This window comes from Taudactylus pleione, unplaced genomic scaffold (assembly GCF_031769625.1).
Source record: "Taudactylus pleione unplaced genomic scaffold, aTauple2 ptg000178l, whole genome shotgun sequence".
NCBI lineage: Eukaryota > Metazoa > Chordata > Amphibia > Anura > Myobatrachidae > Taudactylus > Taudactylus pleione.
The window spans coordinates 5,612,219-5,624,480 of NW_028284580.1; the positions used below are offsets into that span (position 1 = coordinate 5,612,219).

The following is a 12,262-nucleotide window of genomic DNA, read 5'->3' on the forward strand; positions in this document are numbered from 1 at the left end:
CTGGGCTCCAAATATCCTAGTTACCCCACTCTTTATGGGTGGCAGTGTGTCATGTCCGGATGTATATAGGCTACAACTGCTGGAACTTGGGCCGGTGGGCTAAAGGTAGCGGGTGAATGGAAATTGGAAGGCAATATATAGGTCCTCTTCATACATCTCTCCCAGGTGTTGGCGAGACCTACCCCAGGGCGCGGATTCTAGTCCACTCGATGGTATTCACCATTGACCCCTCCAAGCGGGAAGTGGGTTTTGCTGCACCAAGTGAACAGGTTGCAGCCCCTGAGACAGGTACCTGGAGAAAACACAGAGATAGATATGGAAGGACTATATAAGCACTGATGAGCAAAAGATGATGCTCCAAAGACTGATATGTGAATTGCAATGTTAATCAGAACCTGGTATGGGATGCTGAATAGCGATGGTAATCAGGACTTGGCATGAGACGGGTAATCGATAATTGGTATGAGATGCTGAGAGACGATGGTAGTCAGCACTTGGAATGAGACACTGAGAATTGATGGTAATCGATAGATGGTATGAGATGCTGAGTGGCGATGGTAATTTATAGTTGGTATAAGATGCTGAGTGGCGATGGTAGCTAGCACTTGGTATAAGACACTGAGAATCAAAGGTAGTCAGCACTTGGAATGACACCTGAGATATCGATGGTAATCAATAGTTGGTATGAGATGCTGAGTGACGATGGTAGTCAGCACATGAAATGAGACACTGAGAATCAATGGTAATCGATAGTTGGTATGAGATGCTGAGTGGCGATGGTAATCGATAGTTGATATAAGATGCTGGGTGGCGATGGTAGCCAGCACTTGGTATAAGACACTGAGAATTGATGGTAGTCAGCACTTGGAATGAGACACTGAGAATCGAAAGTAATCAATAGTTGGTATGAAATTCGAAGTGGTGATGGTAGCCAGCACTTGATATGAAACACTGGGAATCGATGGTATTCAGCACTTAGTATGAAACACTGAGAATCGATAGGGATCCTAATCGCAGAGTTGCACTGAGAAATGTAGACACAGGAACACACTGAGAATTTGTAGGGATCCTAATCGCAGAGTTGCACTGAGAAATGTAGGCACAGGAATACACTGAGAATAGGTAGGAATCCAATTGCAGAGTTGCACTGAGAAATGTAAGGAGAAGTAAACACAGGGAGGCAGCTTGACAGCTAAATTGATAATCGCCTTGAAGGCTGACACATGTAACACAGAGAGCCAGCTAGAGAGCTAAGCAGCCACTAAAAGATAACACAGGAACTGTTACATGAAACACTGGAGTTCTGTGAGAGAGCTAAAGTAACACGCTGAGAATTAGCATGGGAGCTAATACAAGTAACACTGGAGGTCAGCCTGAGGGCTGAAACAACACACTGCAGATACTTCGTGAAAAACACCGGAGAGCATAACAATCACTGGAACAGCGAAGTTGAACAGCATCTTCCTGTTCCTGGAGTTAGACTATATACCCCTAGGTAGCTGGTCATTGCATCAGAGGATCAGCTGAGTGACCGCAGGGCTACCATTGGAGGAGACTAGTCAGATGATATGGACCAACATGGCTGCGTCCATGCCCGCTACCACGGCAACCATGACACACACACGGAAGCCCTAGCAGAGCCCGGGGAGAATACTCAGCCACCACTCACCTCCACTCCCAGCAACTGAACACCTAAGCCCAAGGACGCCGGCGCGGAGGTGAGCTGCGGCCGATCCCAGTCCGCATCCTGACACAGTGAAATGCACAGCCCAGGCCTAAATGACAACAATATAGCCTTAATAAGTCTAAATATTTGAAACAGCCAAAGAAATTAACAACTCAGGTTAAGGAGCACACTCATAAGTTTTAGCAGCTAATATAAAACTGTATACAATACAATCAGTATTGTGGTATAACAAATTAATATGTATACTGGGCCTGATTCAGACCCGCTCGCAAGCGCTGAGTGCTCGCAAGCGGGTCGATGGTGCCCAAGTGTGCATGCGCACGACGGAGGCGCCTCCATCGTGCGTATGCGCGAGACCCGAATAACGATGGCCAAGCCGTCCTTAAGGGTCTCGCACCATCGCGACCGTCGCGACCATCATTTTGGCCGCTCGCTGTAGCTGTGGGTGGTCACCCACAGCTATGCGAGCGGCTGGGAGGCCGCTCCAAAAAGGAGCAGGGACGGGCCTGATTCAGAGCGAGCGCTCTGTCAGAGCGTCCGGCTCTGAATCAGGGCCACTGTCTGTTTAAATGTCTACTGATTTATTATCGACAGATCTCTAATTTATTTAATTGGCACATCTATTAGCATAATGTGTCATAATAATAATAATAATAATAATAATATTAATTATAAGTACATTATGTATGTTTTATATACATATTTATTTTAAAAAAAATTATATACAGTAAAATATTATAGCTCTCTGTATTTTACTTTGTAGGTTGCGCTACTGGTTGCTGCTGAATTCTGGGAACAAGGTGACCTGGAAAGGACTGTACTGCAACAGAATCCTATTGTAAGCATAACATATAAAGAAATATGAAATAAGACATTGATACAATATTGTTATAATTAAAGAATTTGTTACATTGTCAAGTGCCAACTGTTGGAACACATTGTATAAATGTAACGAGCAAGCTGATGCTATTTTGCACATTAGCATAAGACAAGTAAGTGACCACAATATCATTATGTGTCTTGAAATATGTATATCTAGTCCTGGAGATACAAAAAGGAAGGTATTCCATGCTATAATTGGGAGGAAACTGAGAATGCAAAAAAGATACTGTTGAGCATGTTTCACGCCTTTCTTTTTTTGTTTTCATACTAGTTTAAAAGGGACGCAAAAGCTCTAATATATGAGATAGTCGTAAGGCACTCCAATAAACACACTCCAGTTTAACACAAAATGATTATCGACAACCAAATTATAAATTGTGTTAAAACTATAATAGATACTACAAGCGATATGAGTTTCATTCAGAGTCATAACTCGGTGTGTGTGCCGCACAGTTCACAGGGCCTAGTGGGTGGCACGGATGCTGTCCCATTGCACCTGCATTTGACTTGCAGTGTACCTGGAATGGCATCCTGCAGCCTAGAAAACCACCACAAAGAAGCCCTGGAAATGCCCCCTGCAGCCTGTAGAGCCACCAAGAGAGTCACATTCCTCTCCCTCCTGGTCTCGGTGACCTGACCCCCTTCATATAACACCATGATGCCATATTGCAATGTCATATGTTTAGATGGAGGGGCCAGCACAGGGCAGACTGTAGCCCTGCTATGGCCCTAGTTTTATTATATTGTGTTTGAAATATTTGGATTTTCAGAATTTATGAAGCACTTTTTCAATTTCATGTATACCCTACAACAGTGATTTTCAACCTTTTCAACTCGAGGCACACTACACAAGATTTTAACATTTGCAAGGCACACTATCTGGCTATGCGGTGTGCATGACCAATGAAAACACAAACATTGGCTCCCACATAAAAATATACACACATATTGGCCTCCACAGGAATAATACACACTACATTGGCATCCACAGGAATAAAGCACACTACACTGGCCTCCACAGGAATAAAGCACACTACACTGGCCTCCACAGGAATAAAGCACACTACACTGGCCTTCACAGGAATAAAGCACACTACACTGGCCTTCACAGGAATAAAGCACACTACACTGGCCTCCACAGGAATAAAGCACACTACACTGGCATCCTTTTTTAGGGGGTCCCCACCTCCCCTGAGACCCCCGGCTTGGCCTGAGCAACTAGGGGTGAGAATGCTTTGGCCCTGGAGACCCGGTAATATGGTCTCTGGGCTGTGGCATTACACCCCGGTCGTTTTGGGTCTGGTGCTAGTTTTAATTATCGGGGACCCCTGCGCATTTTTTTCCCCCTATAATTAAAACAAGGACTGGCCCTGCAGCCTGGTGCTGGTACCTAAATCACGGTGAAACCCTACTCATTTTGTTCCCCACAATTTTAGAAACCAGGACTGGCTGGCAAATCCGGAGCTGGTTAGGCTTTTGGGGGGGGACCTTATGTCATTTTTAAAAAAATAATAACACTTTATATTAGGTATACAGGCAGAAACATACACAAATCACACTGATCTGTGTATGTTTCTGCCAAACTCGAGCTCAGGAGGTGCTCTATTTGATACTTCAATTTCACAGTGAGTTTGCTACAATCTCACACGAGATTGGAAACTCGATTCTTAGTAAATTTGCGAGTTGCATCATTTTCATGTAAAGTACTTCCTAATGTGGCCGATGGTGAGTTTTTTCAAGTTTGCAATTTCACATGAGTTTTAACAGTGAAAAGAGAGAACTCACTTCCAAACTCAATCGAGTTTGTCGTTAGTAAATGTGCGAGATGAAAAACATGCCTAAACTCACGTGAGATTGCAAACTCGATTCTTAGTAAATTTACCCCATAATATCTAAAAACCTTAGGGCAATATATGTTCTTATACACAATGTAACTCCCAAATTTATGTTAGTGTGATATTTTCAATATTCAATAGTTTTAATGGGAGCACTAGAAGTGAAAGCAGTAGTTACTACTCATAGACCAATGTATTGTTCATGAATGTATATCCCTTATAACTAATTAACAGAATGATATTATATATTGTTTTTTTGTAGCCAATGATGGACAGGAATAAAGCGGATGAGCTGCCAAAGCTACAGTGTGGTTTCATTGATTTTGTGTGCACATTTGTATATAAGGTATGTGTTCCATATAATAATATGAAAGTAATCATTAAAAAATAAATTAAGCAAAACACATAATGGTCAATGATGTTAAACTTTAAAACACTTTACAAAAGACTACTGGGTTGGAAAGAAAGGGGTGTTAATAAGATATAATTACAGGCTGAGTCTCCCATATCCAAAATGCTTGGGACCAGAGGTATTTTGGATATCGGAATATTCCGTAATAATTTCATACCATTATGAGATATCTTGGGAATGGGACACAAATCTAAACACAGAATGCATTTATGTTTATATACACCTTATACACACAGCCTGCAGGTCATTTTATACACTTTTCAATAATTTTGTGGCTCAAACAAAGTTTGTGTACATACATGACACCACAGAAGAAGTCCATCTTCCCCACTGAAGCATTTAGTGACTCCTGTATTCCCTGGAAGCAAAAGAGAAACCTGGCTATTTCTTTCAAACTACAAACACATGGTATGTCTTTCCTCTAACACATTCTCAGCTATGCATGCTGTAAAATATCCCCCTGCCTTTCTCATGTAGCAAGTGGCTCAGGTAGTATACCACAAACACTATTACTTTGGAGGGCCTTGCCATAATTGTACAGCCTAATTTCTTGATATAATTCTTAAGATCCCTCCATCTCCCCCTAACTTAGGGGCTAATTCCGCCCTTGCAAATATGCAAATGCAGCAGGAGGTGTATGATACCCCCCCCCTGCTGCATTTGCGATCCCAGCATTGCTACTGAGGTCGCAGGCTCGGATAACCATTGGGACCATTGGGGCAGTGGCTCCCCTATTTGAATTTTGGACAGCGCTGCAGCCCCACCTCTGGAGCCGCAACTGGTCATTGGTAAGAACTGGTACGGAGTACCCAAAATCTACAAATTTCCTCACTTCCTCCAGAAAACTTCAAGTCTCATAAAAGTAGGATTTATTCTATACAGTGAATATTTTTTGGGCTTAACAGATCTATACCTTGTTCCAGCCTAGGCTGTGAGTCTTATTACTTTAGTCCTAACTATTATTATTAAATTTTATTTATAGGGCACCACAAGTGGTCCGCAGTGCCGTACATACAGTAACGGGTACACAGAACATTACATTACAATACAGTAACCAAAATATAAACAGAACACAAGTAACAATTAGTAACACAATTCTCCATACACAATACAGCTGTGAAGGTGAAGGCTGTCATAGAAGTGCTAGAGAAGAAGGCTGTGAGACAGTGGGGAGGAGGACCCTGCTCCTAGGTGCTTATAATATAGGGGAGAGGGGAGACAGACAGATGACATGAGGCATGAGTGTGTAGAGGGGGACCTGTGCAGGAAGTAGGCAAGGTAGAGATGGCTGAGGCAGGAGGGACAGAGACTAATAGAAGAAAATCCCATTTAAACATCAGCTGGACAGGTCTAGTATACAGAAATGTTGAGACGACCTGAAATCATTACTAATCTATGAATTTTGGCCATTTGGTGTGACACAGGAATTTTCACGATTTCATCCGGAAATACAACCAATGCACGATAGGATTCTCAATAACAAAAAGGAATGGAAAGCTCTGGCTGATGAGTATGATGAAAAAATGAAAGCTTTGGAAGAACAAAAGCAAAAGAGAGAAGGCATACAGCCTGCAAAGCCAGGTAGGGGTATAAGAAAACACGTCTGAACATGCCTCCTCCCAGACCAAGAGCAGAGTGTAGCAGTGCAACGAGCTGTGCCAGTACACATGCTCACATTTTCCTGTGATATTACTATAAATGTCCACTCCTGCTTTGCAGGTGGCACAGTTTTCAGTGCCCATGTCATTTGTAGTTTTAATAATAACTGTATCCTACATCATACTTGCCGACTCTCCCGCAATAGGCGTGAGGCTCCCAAAAGTCGGGTGGCGCTCCCAGCCGCCCTTAAGAGAGGGCAAGTCTCCGAATCCGGCCGTCACCATAAAAAATTCCTCCCACTCTCCAGTGGGGAGGGGGGGCGATGACGCGATTTGCACTGAATTGTCATTGTAGCCCTGCCCCATTCTTTACAATGCTGTAAATCTCAGCATTGTATAGTGGGGGCAGGGCCTTGATTGCTCTGCGCCCCCCTGCACCGCCCACCATTGCCGTCCCCACTCCCCCTACAGTACCCACCAGACTGCATCCTTCTGGAGGGGGCAGCCAGAAGGTGGCCATGTATGTCCTACATCAGGGCTGTCCAAGCGGCATCCGTAGGCCTTACTATCAAGCCAAGCAGGCTAAGCAATCTCACTATTATCTCTGTCCCTTATCATAACGGTAATTGTTTATTTAATTTTTTTTATTTGAAACCACTTTTGCTATAGCAAATAGAAGCCGTGTGGTTGCAGAATTAAACGGGTGGCTTCGGTACATGAAATCACAGTAGTTTTATTGATTTAAATCACTTTGGTCCAGTAGAATGAAGCCCTGAAATTCCATTGGATGGAGTACTGGAGCTTCCTCTCCACACTTGCAGAGTTCTCCTCACCGCTAGTGTGGAGAAAGTAATAGCTACCACGGAGCACAATAAAGATAGGGCAAATGTAGTGAAGGTTAAGATTATATTTGGTATTTGTGAGACTGTTACATTTTACAGGTCTCTGCAATGTGTATATATGGGCTGTAATCTGCATAAAAGGTTGTATGTTGTGGGCATGGGACTGTTATGAATGAAATTCCGCTGCTGTGCCCAGGAGTGAAATGGTGGTGCATGGTACTATGGTGGTCATGTGACGGTTAACGCTGGTATGAAGGTACATGTAGTGTACATGAAGCAATTCTGATTAGGAAGCTCTTCATATACAGTAGTGTGGCCAGGACTACACTGAGCATGAGGTCGCTGTGTTGGGTTCATGAGTCTGTTGTTGGACACAAGGCCAAGCTAAAGGTGGCAAATCATTTCTTATTTCTGCAGATAGCTACAATAAAAAATTACAGTTGTGGAGACTAAAACCTGATGATATATACCCCATATAGTGAACCAACCCCAGCATATTCAGCACAGGGCTAAAACCCACAGAATACAGCACTGGGATGCCATTTTAACACTTATTTACTTATATACAGCAGTAATCATCAAATTGTTGATGATAATGATGGCTATAGCTCTACGCAAGTTATGTGCAACTGAAAATATGCACATACAAAGGCAATACTTCTGGCTCTACCTAAATTTAATGGCCCACTCTAAACGAAGATGCATTATTTATTTATTAATTGTGTATTACACAGCTCAACAGGTGTGTTGCCTTTCCATTGCACAACACGCTCTATTGACGTTTAACAATCATGTTCCACAAGGATTAAATGGCCTTTCACCAATGGTCAATGCTAAAAAATTAGGCCCTCCTTATCTAAAGAGTTCAACATCCCTACCCTTTATTTACATGTGTTGCTGGCCTACATGCTTTCATTTTCACACATTCTTGAATATTTTTTGCTGAAAGTGTAAAACAAACAGTAAAATGGCTTCAGTAGTATCCACAAGAAACCAGCACCAATGCATAAGAATCACGGTGCGCAACTCACAGAACATGGAGAATCAGACAATCTTCTTTTTGTCCTTACAGCTCCAGCAGGGACAGGAAAAGAAAATGGCGGAAACATCCCAGTAGCTGACCAGACGACTCAGTCCAAAAGCTGCTCTATCTTATGAGAGTGTAAATATTTTTTTTCTTTTTTTTTCTTTTTTTGGACAGGTTATGAATACAGTTATAATATATTATGTTAGCTAATAACAGTGTGAACAATTGCAACAGAATAACTTTTTAATGTGTAAAAAATGTCCAATTATCACCCTTTTATGTGAAAATGTTTGTTTTGTAGTTAGTGTAACCCACATAAGTCTCTCATACTTGCTGGCTGACTGAAATAAAAGAAAATTAAGCTGCAATCAGAACACTGTTCCATACAGATCTATTGAAACATTTTCTTACACTATAGTAACAACCAACAGAATAGCCACTGTCTTGGATGGAGATGTATCAAGCCTAAAGAGTGGAAAAGTGGACAAAAGCAACCAATCATCTTCTATCTATCATTTGATAGCATTTACTTTATAAATGCTAACGCGAATCTGATTGGTTGCCATGGCCAAATTCTCCATTCTTTAGAAGGCTTGATACATTTCCTTAGTCACTTTAGAATAATTTTTTGTCAACCAGCTGAAATGTGCAACAATGTGTGCACTCGATTTACACTACACTGACAAAACTGTGATCATGTAAGCACATCCTTGGTTGTAATTACTGTTACTTGAGAATATCACTGTTTCACGATGAATAATACTAGTAATTACTATGTATTGTACTTTTATATAAATCTAAGTAAATACAGATACATTTTTTGGAAAAATATAAGTTGGAATTCCTCCATACAGTTGTGATTGCAGACACATTGTTTTGTTTCAGTCATAAAGAGCAGAAATAAATATAAAACACAGTGTGATGTCTATGCAATTAATGTCTTTGTATGGGTCATAACAACCGTACTGACACACACTGGAAGTGAACACAACAGCATGGCATTGTGTTGGTATTGCATCTAAATATATGTATACATGTACAGACAGTGAGCAGGTCTTTCTATGTAGCAGAAAGGTCTCCAATATTCCTAACTGACAGGGAGCTCTGTGTAAATGATTTTCTTATGTAGGAAAGAATGAGATACATTGGATAATCACTATGGATATCGGTGACCATGATGTTAGAATATGGCCATGTTATGAATGGCTAATAGAGAAAGCCGTTTGCCACTTTAGTGCACAATGCAGAAGACTGCAGCTATGTGTCACTCTGGCTCTGAAATACTATACATAGAATTCATACAAATCATTTACTGAGCAATTGCACAGGATCTTTCAAGCAGCGAATCCAAATAAAAGAGGATATTGCTCAAAAACCTTAATAAAGGATATCAAAATGTAAAAATATCACCATACTACCAGAACGTGAAAGATTTATTTTTTCACCATTCGTTGCAATTGCTTTGATTACACTGTACAACAAATGAATATTTTTAATTTGTTTCCGTTCTAAAAATAGTCATACATTACTAATTTGAGGTCAAGAAAAACTAAAATGATTTCAGAATGTTTTTACTAGCTCTAGTTTTTGAGTTACACTACTTGCATTATACTGTATGTACATTAGTAATGTAGACATAGTGAAAAGCTATATTAAAATAATCTGATATTTTCTTGATAGAAAATAAATAACAGTTGTTTTAATTCAATCAATCACAAATAAGAACACAAAACGAAACAAACATACAACATACGAAACAAACATACAGCATATGAAACAAACATACAGCATATGAAAGTACTATCTAATATAGTGGCCTATTCATGGGAGTGCTTTCTCTTTGCTTGTCGCTTGTGCTGCTCTTCTGGGGCATCTCTTGTCACTGTCCAACAGTAGTGATCACCTACCCTGGTATCTTTGTTCCATTGCTGAAATGTCTTGGTGGAATCCATCACTATGCTTGTCACTCAGTGCACCACAGTTATATTGTGTGGGTAATCCCGTGAATCGCATATATTTGAATAGGGGAGGGGACAAATAACTGATTAATTTAATTGGGTCATTAGGCCCCGCCCCCTCTGCGTGGAAGGCAGATTGCTGGTAAGATTCTCTCCATTCTGCCCACTTCACTAGGAATACCCCTACATCGTCATAAATGGGCTATATCTTGGAACTCAGAGCTGAGAGTTTTAAATGTCATATTCATTCTTTGCATGCTGAAATCAATTAGAAGTAACTATTTTCACATCGGAAACATTTTCATTGTTGTGCAGTGTATTCATATTGCATTGGAGTGTTCAGGTTGCAAAACTGACAGGCATCCCACATTTCTAGGTCCCATGTTTTAAAGATTTGTCCCTGAAAATGTCTCTGTTTTTCAGAACTGTTCTTAGTATGTGGGTTTTGTATGCTAATATTTATTTAAGCAGGGGATTTAAAATGTTCAGTAGACATATCATGATGGGGATAGTAGTGCACCCAGGTCTGCCTGTCCAGCTGCAAAGGGTCTCTGGAAAAATGGGGTTTTACATTTTTGCAAGTATAAGGTAGGCCCATAAAATAGATTATTTAACCCATATCTCGTGAATGGTGATTAATGGACATATCCACAAATGTGTAGTTTGATAGAAGATTACTTTGTTTATAACAATAATACCATCATGAGAAATAGTGTAATTTCTATAATAAAAATGAAATACAAATTCTTTACAAATTTTATTGTCAGTGTGAAACTAACAAAACATTTAGCATATTTCACGAAATAGAAAATTTACCAGAAATGTTCATTCAGTCGATGGAGCCATTCAAATAAAAACCAAATAGCTTTTCATTTTGTATTTGTTAATAAACATCCAATTCAAAGTTAAGAATCATGAATCGATCATTATTGAAAATTTATTAAATTTGAACTCCATTTCATATGTGTTGGCCATAAATCTTTTGCTGGTAATAGAACATTAGGGGATTTGTGCAAAATCTTGCTGTGATCTATAAACTTCTTAAATTTACCAAAATCAGTGAAACCACAGTAATGTTCATATATACAACTTGATTCCAGCACAAGATCAAATAGGACATAATTTATATAATAGATCCCAACATATTAGCTGTTTTGACACAATACCTATGGTACAGCTCTTGGTTGGTGGTGCTCCCAAATTTTAAGTATCTATACTTTTTATTTTTGTATTCTTGCCAGAAGGCAAGGAGAAGACAAAAAAATGGCTTTTTGGGGCACACTTAAATATAATAATTCAAACAATATGATGAGTATATTTATTAAAACACAAATTTTATTGAATACTACCCCTTTAAAATATTCCCAAGTGTTCAAAATGGGGGTATATCAAAGAAAATATAATTAAAACAAGTATTAAATATCAAGGGTTATACAAAATATCAAATAATATCAAATAAATTCCCTTCTGAGACTCTTTTGGGTATCAGAAGGGAATTTATTTGATATTATTTGATATTTTGCAGACGGGGGTTGAGTAGAGCCTGGCACTTTAAGAATAGAAAAGTGTGACTGGCTCCTCCCCACTATGCCCCATCAGCCCCAGTTTTTAGAATCTTCCCGAGAAAACCGATGCACATGGGGTTGTCACCAGCCCTATTTTTTATTTGTTGATAATATTTTACAAGATCTATGAGGACAGGAAAACTGCTGGCTGTGGCAGTCTGCCTGCACTGTGGGAGACGCCAGGGGGGGTACCACCATGGCTACTGCAGCCTGTGTCCGGTCATCCTATGGAGGGTCCCCCACATGGGGGAGTCCACAGCTTCAGCGGGGCCTGCCACAGCTGAAACTGGCTCGTGTCCGAGTCCACGCTCCCCCCTCTCTGTTCAGCACCCTGGCCGCAGCAGCACCAGTAAGTATACACACCTCTCCTGATTAGCAGGAGAGTTGTTACTTTCACCGCTGGGCAAGTGACAGGCGGTCCTGCCGCACTGTCACTAATAGGAGTGCTCCCTGTTT

The 12,262-nt window shown here is 40.6% G+C and overlaps 1 protein-coding gene across 2 annotated transcripts in view; it reads left to right on the forward strand.

The window, feature by feature from the left end:
* Positions 1 to 8,497, forward strand: part of PDE6A (phosphodiesterase 6A) — a 99,806-nt gene extending 91,309 nt beyond the window's left edge. For both annotated transcript variants that reach the window (XM_088475798.1, XM_088475797.1), the window contains exons 19-22: positions 2,451 to 2,525; positions 4,667 to 4,750; positions 6,241 to 6,397; positions 8,329 to 8,497. In XM_088475798.1, the coding sequence (XP_088331924.1) occupies positions 2,451 to 2,525; positions 4,667 to 4,750; positions 6,241 to 6,397; positions 8,329 to 8,414 (402 nt within the window). In that variant the 3' untranslated portion in view covers positions 8,415 to 8,497. The remainder of the gene's footprint in view (positions 1 to 2,450; positions 2,526 to 4,666; positions 4,751 to 6,240; positions 6,398 to 8,328) is intronic.
* Positions 8,498 to 12,262: the final 3,765 nt, after the last annotated feature.